This window comes from Brienomyrus brachyistius, chromosome 20, assembly GCF_023856365.1.
Source record: "Brienomyrus brachyistius isolate T26 chromosome 20, BBRACH_0.4, whole genome shotgun sequence".
NCBI classification, from domain to species: Eukaryota; Metazoa; Chordata; class Actinopteri; order Osteoglossiformes; family Mormyridae; genus Brienomyrus; species Brienomyrus brachyistius.
Genome location: NC_064552.1, coordinates 6,587,186 through 6,599,920, shown reverse-complemented (window position 1 = coordinate 6,599,920; position 12,735 = coordinate 6,587,186). Strand labels below are relative to the sequence as shown.

Below are 12,735 nucleotides of genomic sequence, written 5' to 3'. Positions count from 1 at the left end.
AGGTCAAGCCAGGATTTTCCTTGGTCGTTTTGAAATTTAATATCAACAAATTACTTCCTTGCTAAAAACAAGGCACAAAAGGAAAGTGTTTCACATGCTTTCGGAACCACAAGTAACTGTTTTGTATTTGACTGAACAAAAAAATTCATCATGCACTATATCCTAGCCTTTTGTTCGGAAGGCTAAATGTAACCAACAGCTAAAAACAAAAGCCAAACCAAAGTCTAACAAAACAAACAATTCCTTTGCATATGTCTCTCTGTGGAATCAGAAAACGATTCTGATAAACTTGTAAAACACACGTAGCCTAATTCAAAGTTTGCGTGTAAATGTATCGAATGCTATGTATTCAATTTCAAAGAATCGATAAACACACATCGAAGTTACAAGGTAAACCCCTCGGATGGTTTTGCGGTCTCTTCTTCGGCGACAATTTCCACGGATGTGTTTGCCCGCTTTGTCCTGTATCGATTACACCCCTCTCTAACTGGAGATCAATCTTAGGCCTGAAGTCTCTGGAAACTCTAACCTTCTCCAATCAGCAGGCGTATCCATGTCAGGGACCTTGAGACAAAGTGTGACAACCCTGAGTTCTGGAAATTAACTGCATTGCTGAAAATCACTTAGAAGGACTGGACTTTTAAAGAGAGTCTTTCCAGCGCAAAGGCAAAACGAAATGGTACACTTCCGTGCCGCAAAGTCATTTTTCTTCAGGGATAGTCGTCTCTCGATATCTGAGGGGGGGGGGGGGTTGACTCCAAGACCCTCCTGGATGCCAAAATCCATGGATGCTCAGTTACATTAAATGGCGCAGTATCAACATATTACTTACGCTTAACCTCCCGTATACTTCAAATCATCTAGATAACCGATAATTCCCAATACGATGTAAATGCTGTGGAAATTGATGTTATACTGTATTGTTCAGGAAATAAACAAAAGAAGTCTGCACATGCTCAGTATGGATGCAGGTTACAGCAGGGTGTGCATACAGATCATTATATTCACATGTATGCAGTGTAGGGCTCAGCATGACACACAGTCAACCTTTGCATCTTTGGAACTTTCTGGATTATTTTTCTTCCCTGAATATTGGTCGAATTCACAGATACGGAACCCAGCGGATATGAAGGGTAGGCTGCATATACATTTGTCACGTATACAAACTGGTACGAACTTTTCAATAAATCGAGGTCACTAATAACCTAATGATTACAGGCGTGACACAAGCCTGATCAAAATCTGAAAATCTAAAATGGGCCCTGCTGTTGTACCCTTGAACAGGGTGCTTAACGTGAATATATGCAGCTGTATACAGGTAACATATTATCTTGATTGTTAAAAATTGTACTAAAATTATCATAACATTTTTTGTATATACTTAACTCCATAATTGTCAGGGTGGCATATAGTACCATTTTCCAATTTACGTATTCAAACAAAAAATATGAAATTATGCAGTATTATTCATAAAAAGAGGGGTTCTAAAAAGGAGATACAAATTAATTATATACTATACCTATTTAGCAATAAGAGTTTATAATTTTCATTTATTTATATAATTAAAAAAAAACTCATCACAGCACATTATTAGCATTCGACTACACCAACATCATCTTCATATGACAATACTACCTCCTAGTGGACAGTTTGAGTATCTTAGGAATCTCAAGTAGCAAGTTGCTTCCCGTGTATATATACAAATGCTTCACATTCCGGACAGCATGCAGCTCCTTGAGCCTCTCTACCAAGGTGCAGGGAAATATGTTTTACTCTCTAATGCTCAAAGGAAGCATGCAGTCTGAGAAAGGTCACAGTTCACAGAAAGAAAACAAAAAAACTCAGTGACAAGAATAGCAACAACAATATATATCTCCCAGAGGAGAAAACTGAAGGCCCCACAACTTGCTTTGGGTTAATTAAATATGATTCTGTCATTGGCCTTTGTTTCTAACATGTGTTGTTATGCTAACTATGATCAGCCTCGATAGCCAAAGGCCTTATTTTTCAATCAGTCACATTTTACATTAGCAATTCTTTACTGTACAGGAACAGATTCTCTGAGATCTCTGTCATTTACACAACAATACTCTGCAAAGCAGCAGATAACAACTACGGGAATAAACCGGCTGTGAGGCGATTCCACTTTCTCCTGATTTTTATCGCATTGTCCGAAGCGTGAACCCTTGCTCTTACTCTTACAGCAAACCTAACTGAACATGACAATCTGTGGAACAGCGGATACTAGGCGACTCCTCTCAGCCCCAGAGGTAAGGCACACCACTGCCACAGACATGCATCCAAACCATGGAGAAAGGTGTGCTTACTTCAAAGCCTCTGACCGCCAACGCCGAGCCTCTGGCCTCAGCGTGACTGGATTTACCGGCAAACGGAGCGTCTGCGCTACAGTGACCTCTGCTGATCGACTCGATTTTCCGGGGATTACCAGGAGCATCCCTGTAAAGCGATACACCTTCACATGTGGAACACATCTCTGGTGGTGACAGGCAGCTTTCAATATGTCTAGTAAACGAGCAGAAAGACCAGCTGCCAATCTTCCAGTAAGAACATTTAAATCCAGGATGTACCAACAAAAAGACTTTCTGCCCATCTAGGTCAGTTTTTAACTGAAATGCATGCAACTTTTCCCATTTTTAAGACTGAAACTAACTCTGAATAACACTCCTAATTGTCATATACCGGTGCCTGAAGAATTTGGGTGGGGTGTGAAGTTTGCTTGCTCATCCAAAAACGATCCGTGTAACGTGCCAAAGCCACCCAGGGTGCAGATCTCAATCTTACTCCAGCTTTGTATGTTTTTCCATTCCTCATATTGTTGGGTTTCTCCTTTTCATGCATTGCAAAATTTCCATCCATCCATTTTCTGAAACCGGGAGGTCCGGTGCCTACGGGCGCAAGGCGTGGGATAACCCAAGATGGGGCGCTAACCCATCGCAGACGACGCATGCACACGCAATTCGGTAACCCCAATTAGCCTCAGCGTGTTTTTGGACTGTGGGGGGAAACCGGAGTACCCAGAGGAAACCCCACGATGACACGGGTAGAACATGCAAACTCCACACACATGGAACCATGGCAGAGACTCAAACCCGGGTCCCAGAGATGTGAGGCAACAGTGCTAACCACTGCACCACTGCCCCTCAATGTGAAAATTTGATTTATATATCCATCCATCCATTTTCCAAACTACTTATCCTACTGGGTCGCGGGGGGTCCGGAGCCTATCCCGGAAGCAATGGGCACGAGGCAGGGAACAACTCAGGATGGGGGGCCAGCCCATCGCAGGACACACTCACACACCATGCACTCACACATGCACACCTACGGGCAATTTAGCAACTCCAATTAGCCTCAGCATGTTTTTGGACTGTGGGGGGAAACCGGAGTACCCGGAGGAAACCCCACAACGACATGAGAAGAACATGCAAACTCCATACACATGTGACCCAGGCGGAGACTCAAACCCAGGTCCCAGAGATGTGAGGCAACAGTGCTAACCACTGCACCACTGCCCCTCAATGTGAAAATTTGATTTATATGTAGTATTTACAAATAATATTGAAATTCACTTCCACTAGACTGTGAACAAGGAGATACCAAAACAACCATTCATATTATATATATTACATAGGGAATAGAGACAGCAGTGTTCATTGTGGAGCTGAATTGTTCACTTGAGGACACATTGGTGAAAATCCTGCAGTGAGAGCCAAAGTTAATAATATCTGTGAGGCCTTCTGCTGATTGAATTAAAGTGAAACCCTTGCTTCCTCAGTTCAAAGTCTTCGTTGTAAACAAACCTCTCAGCTTTTCTGGGACACTTTGTGAGACCGCAGCAGAAAAATAAGACAATTTATAGCCCCGGATTAAGTATCACTTGGTGCAAGGTACTCAAAATTTCACCACAATGTTCAGCCTCAACAAATGTCATTCCTACTTCACCTGTGGTAATGTCACTGCCGGACGACTCAGATGTACGGATGATATAGATTTCAGCTTCGTTATCTCTGATGAGTCAGAGTAACCAAGATCTGAAATGTGCAAACCAATGGCGACACTCACTCTTTGGGGGGGTTGACGTCCTCCTCCTTAGTCTCAAAGAATCTCAGCACATCCTCGCTCTGAGAGATCTGCGGAGGCAATCGCACAAGGGCCTAAAAAAAAGGGGGGGGGGTGTGACAGTGGGAGGAAATAAGGTCAACTTGTCCCACAGTAAAAAAGTGTATGAAGTCATTACCGACCCTCACTGCTGGATAGCACAGAGGGTCACAAGGTTGATTACCTTGGCGAAGCATTCTATATAAAAAAAACAAACAAAAATATGCTTCAGCCAAAGGAATATTGTACTGAATTTTCTCTTAAGAGAGCTCATTAATTACCCATTTCACATAATACTGTTCAGCCAAAGAGCAACGCTTACATCACCATCATCATATTCCCACCACTTTTCCCGATGGAGGCCTTACGGAATATACGTCTTTGATTTAGTAAATCGTGAGCAACCGAGAATCGAGAAAAAAAATAGCTAATACAGTACTCACGTTTTATTTTAAAAAAACAGCTCAAAAGATCCTCATGTGCTACAAATAAATCAAGTGAATGTTCTGAATTGATCAAATAAATCGTCTCATTAACTGCATAATTACATTCCTAGTGATGGTTACTTTTCCAGACTTATCTTGAAGTCTGTAGTTTATCATGTTTATATATTCAACACACATGACTAGCTACCACAACCACCACCCCCCCCCCCCCGCCCCCCTCCTATAGCACGCCACTGTCTTGCAGAGTTACTTCAGCATCTGGCTCACTGCACTCTTCCAGAGTTTGTTTACATCCGCCAGCTGGGGCGACATGCGAGGCCTTGGCGCCGCATCCAAAGGAAGAGGGAGGATGCGTTTGGGGGGGGGGGGGGGGGGGGGAACGGGACCAGGGACTTGGAATTAACCAGAGGAAAACAGATGGCAGCCGCCAAGATTCGCAGTTCACCTCGTCAAAGCATCACTCGTCCGGCCTTGTGTTGTTACACCAGTCACGATTCTCTTTCACTATATCAGGAATATAAATGATTTCTCTACATTCACATGTTAAAGAACATATCCGTTTATCCGACGTGTTTATCCAAAGCGACAGGTTACTATCATTTTAAATGTGTGCTCTCTGGGACTTGAACCCACAACCTTTGCCATGTTAACAAAAGGCTCTACTTGTCAAACCATGTGGACACCCCTATACACTATGCACGTCTCAGTCAATTCAGGTCTGCTATAAATACAGACATTCCAGGGGTTATGCTTTACTATGTTTACAGCCGTATCCAAGAAGTGCAATGTATTGTTCTGAATGTCTCTGTTGCCATTTTTTTCTGATCCCATTTACTTCTCCAAAGGAAGTTACAGAAGCCGCCGGACTCTGTGTTTCCTGACGATACCAGCGAGCGGAGATATCGCCGAAGGCCACGCACCTCTGCCACGGAACGTGTTTAACGACATTACTACTGCAGCTAGAGCTCTGGAGCTAAAACCCTCGCACAAGCCACTCGCCTGTAGCTACAGGCACAGAAAGACAGCTGATGGTTAAAAGACTGAATGGCCACATGCATATTCATATCACAGGTTGAATACCGTGCCTCTCTCTCTCTCTCTCTCTCTCTCTCTCCCAGAACACTGCCGACAGAAGGAGTCGTACGAGTGACATGTTTCCTTCGCAGCTGTGCCAGACTAGGCCCCATTTCCAGATGAATCTAGTCATCATGGCTATTTTACTGATTTCTTGCTACATCAGTCAGGAAACGGTGAAACGGTACATGAACAAATGGACGAATTAATTGGTTTTTGCCTGCCAGGCCTTGTTCTAAGAAGCTGTGTATGTCTGTATTGCAGACTCCCTGGACTGCACGCCTGGACGATGGCTGCTCCTTAATCATTATGACATCTTCAGGCAGACTATAACGGTTCAGGTGCAGTGGATAAAAGTCAGAAATGACTGCATGTTTAAACTGGATTCTCAACATAGGCGACACTGTGCTGCAAGAGAGCCAGATAAATAAATTTGTAAAAAAGAAATTGTAAATATATTCACAATAAACTATTATTACACATTCATATAACTAATACAAGTCATATTTTGAAATATAACTTTACAAGACAATTTAATGTTTTTGAACTACTGAATATGTTTTATAGCATTTTTCATCAGACCAATAGGGGGTGCAATTGAGCCCGCAGGAAAATTGCATACGATTCTGAAGCGAGTAAAAGTTCCTCTGCCTTGTGCAGGTAGGAACAGGAGTTTGAACTCCCAGTGTAGCGTGCGCTGTCAGTCACAGTGTGACTTGACCCACCAGCTGCTGGCTTATTTATTGCATTTCTGAAGCCATATGAGCAGAGCAGACAGTGATTGACAGAATGAGGTAATCCCATTCACTGAGGATTCATCCGGTCGCTACCTGCGGCCCCATTCTGGTGCGAAGAGAGAGAGGAGACGCCTTACCCTGCAGTAGTCGTCGATGAAACGCAACCTTCTAATGGCCACATCTCGCACATGACTCCGACGGAACAGGATTTTACCTGCAAGAGTCAGACAAAAAGACAACACAAATACAATAAAAAAAATGTATATGTTTTTCTAATGTTTTACATTTAGCAGAGATGGTAACATTTTTCATCAATGTAGAATTAAAGGTTGCATTTTAAGTTGATAAAAAAAATAATAAATGTCAGGAATCACTGACACATCTGCCATATATGTTTTAATTAAGCCCAAACAGCATTTGTCGTTTGTTACCAAATGACTATAAAATGTGTGATGCCCATAGTCACCGCTAGGTGTCAGAAAACGTGTGAACTGGATTTCAGCTGCCAGAAGGGTAGCCTGAAAAGCACATTGAAAAGCACAAGCCAAGCATTTACAGTACAATAGCACCATATAACAAAATCTCCATAGGAGATTGGTGGAAATTTGTGTTGGCACAACTTGCTACACCTGGAGATGCCATAACAATAAATATATAACATTTAGGTCATAAGCAAACAGAGAATGATAACAAGACGCAAGATACAGAGAGATGTAAAGGCAAGGTATGTGATAAATGCAATGGTTTGTGCAAATTCAAATGGTACAAAGCTAAAATGAGCATACTTGACAATACACAAAGTGTACGACTTTATCCAGTGTTGCCTATGACTTGCCATGAAAATCATCCGCGCAAATTTCCCTCAACCTCAAAATCACTGGAACGACCTGACATGATGAATTAGTCATGTTAGGCACTGCATGGATACACTGCGACATCTTCCGGAACGTTTGCAGGAAGGTCGTGCGATGACCAGGCTCACTGTCTCACATCGTCGCTGTGCCCCGAGTGTAAACATCACAGCGCACACAGCAGACAGAGTCTGCCCGCCAAGGTAACCACAGTTTGATGAAAAAAAAAATGTGTATAAAACATCCTTGAGACCAAGGATCGAGATTAGACTCTGTGGAATGATTAACACAGTGACCTTTGCAAACAAAACTTAATGAGATTTTATTTCCTGCATCTGTAAATATAGCTCCAGATTCAGTTACTGAGAAAAAAACAAAAACAAGAAAACAATAGCAATAGTGTGAATGCTATCATGCTCGAACAAACGTTACATAGAGAATAAATCACATCTTTGTCAGAAAGATGCCAAGTCATGGAATACAGATACAAAGGATGCATGTCATTGTATGTTTAACATTTGTTTGTCTTGGTAAAACAGGTGTGAAAAAAAATGAATCACAAAGTGTTGGCATTCAACTGAAAGACTTGGTTCGTGTTTAAAAGGAAACTCAATTTCCTCACATTACCAAGCAGATCCCTCAGGAGACTTAAAAACAGCTAATAAGTTGCACATTTTAAGATGGCATTTTAACACATTCTGACTGCAGTTCTCGGCTTTATTTTATTTTTCCTCGCCCCAGGAAAATATCTAGACTACAGGGGAGAGGGACAGAGGCTGTACACCTCTGGAGGTGGTTAAACTAGACTCCGGACTCGGGAAAAAATAACACAACTGCAACACGGCAGATTTTCAGGCCTATTGATGGAAGCTGGATGAAATGTATCAGCCTCAGTCAGAAGTGAATTAAATTACAATAGATTGTGACATTTAATTCTCTTCTCTCACGAGACATGGCTCAGTCTTCGCTGATGGATGCTGCATTAAATTGACAAGGCTAATAGTACAGCTACGCCGTAGCTGTAAGGGCATTATTTAATGAAATTACAAAATAAATGTAATTGTAATCCATTACAGTTACTGAAAAAAAAATGGAATAAAATTACAGTCACTAATCATAATATTGGTGATTATAAAGGGGAACATTCGAATATATTCTTTTCAGTAAAAAGCTGATATGTAGAAAATAACATTTATTTTGTTACTTTGCATCTTTCCACTGTGCAAAAATGCCGTCTTTTGGTAAAGTTGTTTGGACTTTTCAGCTTACATTACTTTGACGAAGTAATCAAAATAGTTCCATTACTAATTCCATTGTTATTGGAATAACTAGTAATCTGTAACCTATTACATTTAAAAAGTGACCTGCTCAACACTGCTTGTATTTACTGATTGTGTGCTTGTGTTGATTACCATATTTAATGCAACCTACTTGTCCATTGGTAGAAATGCATCTGGCAAATAAATAAACCTAAACACGATTGGTTGGGAGGCACAGTGGCTCAGTGGGCAGCGCTGTTGCTGCACACAATTGGGGTTTGAACACCACCTGTGTGTCAAATGGCTTTCCTCTGGGTACTCCGGTTTCCACCCACAATCCAAGTCAGACAGTTAGGCAAACTGCCGTTTCTAAATCGCCGGTGCATGCCCTGCTATGGAATGGCATCCTGGCCCAATCGTACCCCAGCCTTGCGCCCTATGCTGCCTGGGAGAGGTTCCAATGCCCGCTGTGATCCTAGGCAGGATAAGCAGCTGGAAGGTGTGTATTTTTTTAACCCCCTGAGGGAATGTCTCTGTACTTCACTGATACGCTGAAAGATGTCAAGGCCATAGAGCAGAACATAATCTTGCTCAAACCTATTAATATGGCACCGTTTATCTGCAACGTTAGGCTGTGGGGAGAGGTACGCAGAACTCGGGGAGTATCCGATAAGCAGCGGACGTTTACTCTCACGGGAGCGACGCACGAGGCCCTCAAAGAGACTGAGAATCGGCCTCCTGTCAAAACAAACAACGCTGAGCAGAGCAAGATTCTCTATCGCGCAGATAACGGCGTCCACGGCCTCTGGAGGGGGGTCAAAGCTGGGGGAGGCAGGAGTCACTATAAGCCATCTGCAGTCCGCTAAATGCAACTATTAATAAAGTGTTGCCTATACATTCCTTTCTGGCACACCTACTTTCTCTGGTTCCTGCGGCGAACCACAATGGACGTGCTGACCAGCCTAAACAGCAGCTTCAGCAGAAAGCGGGACACCAAAGAGCCAACAAAAAACCCCGAATGGAAGACGCTGCCATCAACACTTCTTAGTCATTTCCGCTAATAAGTAAGGCCTTCACCTTTTATATCTAGAGGTCTACTTGGATACTAACTAATTTAGCTTGAGTATGTTACTAAAGAGCATTAAATAGTATAGTTACATAGTACAGCAGGGAATAAACAGGTACTTGCATAGACAAGCCACAGTTTAAGCTATTAGCATTTAGAGCTATTTAGACCCATTGTTTGGATAATGTTGTGTATGTGATAGTATGTTATCCTGCAGTACCAGAGAATTTCCGGCCGGCAGAGAATTTGCTTCTTCATCCCGGCCCGTTACGCTCTAACACGCCGCTTACCGGGTAGAAACGGGATGATGCGCTTCTTTGGGTCTTTCTGCCCGGCCTCGAGGGGGAACTTGTCCAGAATCTGCATCTGCAACAGACACAAACAGAGATCAAGGCCACGTGAAATAAATCACAGTTTCTGCTGAACCCAAACACCGAGTCTTAGCAATAGAACATCCAAAATAAAAGTTTCTTTTTTTTTAGTGAATAACTACAAATCCAGGAATAATTCTAAAAAATAACGCGGGTAACCTTTAGGTAATCTTTACTACTACAACTACTACTACATGGGTTGTGTTTTGATACACAGAAGTTACTGAAATTGTTTTCTTTGGAAATGATAAGTAAAAGTGCCAAAAAAACCAGCTCCTCTTAAAAGAAGCATCACATCAAAGTCTATGAGGTTATTTTGATTCCGCTCTCGGAAAATGATAACTTGTAAGCTAATATCGATGTGTGTAATTAACAGCATGGGAACTTTTTACTGCCCGTCGACATGCAACGTGCGACGGCACAGCGAGGCCCCCTGACGTGTGAGCGAAGGAAAGCAAAGACACGGGGCCTGACCCCAGAACCTAAAATGTTTCTTCACTCCAGATGTGTTGTGCAAACGCAGAATCGCTGAGGGTAGCAGCCGTGGTCCACACATCTGGCCCAGACGGGCCGGTGCTCGCCAGACTTCAGCAAAGGAACCAGGTGAACAAACAGCGCCAGGCTGCTGGGAGCGAGAGAGCGAGGCCCGTTCTGTCTGGGTCAGCGTGCGAGTGCGTCGGCTCCACGCTTGACCTCTTCCCGGCGGCTTTCTTGTGGGCACCTCTAGTCTTGCTGGGTTCCCCCCATTCTGCTGTCGCTGCTAAAACTAAAAGCTGCCATCCCTGCGTGGTTTTGGCTTTCAGGGAGACCGTACGGCTTTAATTGGAACAGCTTCCCCTAAAGGGCGCACTGGCTTGTGTTTAGCGTGGGTAAGGAGGAAATGCTCAGCAAAGACTGCACTTATGGTCAACATGCTAACAAAACACTTTTATTCCACTGGATACCAAGAGCGGCCAAGTCTTTCACCCAGTGCTGCATTTAGGACCCTTCAGATGCTGAGCTACACAAGGGGGAACTTTTACGTTCGAAAACACGTTTCTCTTGTGTCTCCATCTTCTTTCATCTTTAATGTCGATTGCAAGAGAAAATGCACAGTGCAACCAGCACTGTCTTTCAAACTTGAAGATGTATCGCATTTTAAAGTAAAAATAAACGTTAAATAATGATGGAAATGAGATTTTAAAAGCTAATACTTCTCAGTTCTATCTGTATAAATATATTCTTTTTTGTTATGTTAACGTTATTAGAAAGCCAAGGGATTTCATCTGAGAAAAAATCATCAAGTCAATGAAAGTAAATCTTTTCTGTACTTCCTCTTCAGGATATGGACAAAGATAAGATAAATGCACAAACTGTAAAACTAAAACTGCAGTTTATAAAGTTCCATATTGCTTTTCTTCTCAGTGAAGGGCAATTGGCTCCTGCCTTTGGTGACCGCGCGAGTTTCGGTCTTTAAGGGACGGTAAGGACTTCGCTCAGGCCGGCTGTCTTCCCTCAGCACCGCAGACAGATTCCTGGCAGATGGCGTGCTCATTTCGGACCACGCTTTGCTCTCCCGGGGGGAGGATCCTGGAGCGGCTCTCCCAGGAACAGGTGGAGCATCGCAGGAGGGGGGGGAGCCCAGCACAGCAAGAACAGGTGGCTGTCGCACTCCCCAGGAGGATACACGCAAAGCCCCCCCACCCCCCCATCGAAAATGAGGCCGGCCCTCACCTCCCACAGACTGTCTCAGCGGCTAATGCTATGCAGGAGAACAACCTTCTACAAGAGGGCTCAGGAACAGCAGTCCCCCAGTGATCTACAAAACTGATTGTAGGTTTTCCACCAAGTAATATAATGACCTATAACTGGCCCTGATGGCCTGAATCACCCTAGCTTTGTATCTACCCAAACAACAACATGTGACGATGGGGGCACACACACCTTTTCGCCATCATTAGCACCTTGCAAAGTCAGTCAGCAAGGAGAGTGACGAGGAAAAGCTCAATCATACCCCATAAAATAGGGATTCCCAAACCCCTGTTCCACATACAGATCCCAGTCCAAGACCAGTACTCAGAACAAACCCACAATAAACCTACAGTATCATGTAACTGGGCACTTCACTTATTTACATTTAGCCAACTTATCTAGGACTGATAAACAGAAATACTCAAATCATGTTGCAGAATTCCGGAGAGTATTACTGTTGGATGATAACAGTGCTACTGGATTTTCCAACAAATGGAGGGAGAACAGAGTAACATTTGGCTTTTGTATACATCATTATTTTTGACTAGTACTTACAGAAGTACACTTACATGGTTACATTGTTACTTAGGAAAAGTATACATATGGCTTAACAATTGTTTATTGCTTAATAAAAAGAGACTTAAAGAGATATAACTTTATGTTGGGAAATTCTCTTAATGCCTTCCCACAATTTAAGGTGAGAGCAAGCTGGCCCTTTCCATTACCAATTAATTAATCTATGCGAGTTCATTTACCCATTGAGGAAATATAATATTTTTAATTAACTTAATATTTTAAGTATACACCCATGTCTGATGAGACATGCCCAGCTTCCTGGAAAAAAGTCAAACCCTTAAGAGGCTGTCATGTGCAATATACCTCACTTCCTGCTAAATGTCATGTGACCATTCCAGTCACACTGCAGCCATTGTGGTAGGAGCCCCAGGGGGAGAGAGGTACAGCGAATGCAGGAAGTGCTAATACATCACTACCGAGCCCCCCCCCCCCCCCCCCCCCAATCTCACATTTGGTGACGGCCCAGTGCATCACTGTTACACAGCCCTGAAGCCAAGCCTGCATC

General features: G+C 43.0%; 1 protein-coding gene across 5 annotated transcripts in view; it reads right to left on the bottom strand.

The window, feature by feature from the left end:
• Positions 1 to 12,735, bottom strand: part of sh3pxd2aa (SH3 and PX domains 2Aa) — an 84,910-nt gene that overhangs the window by 53,018 nt on the left and 19,157 nt on the right. For all 5 annotated transcript variants that reach the window (XM_048986999.1, XM_048987001.1, XM_048986997.1 and 2 more), the window contains exons 3-5: positions 9,843 to 9,918; positions 6,514 to 6,590; positions 4,084 to 4,175 (exon numbers count right to left, since the gene is read on the bottom strand). In XM_048986999.1, coding sequence (XP_048842956.1) covers positions 4,084 to 4,175; positions 6,514 to 6,590; positions 9,843 to 9,918 — 245 coding nt within the window. The remainder of the gene's footprint in view (positions 1 to 4,083; positions 4,176 to 6,513; positions 6,591 to 9,842; positions 9,919 to 12,735) is intronic.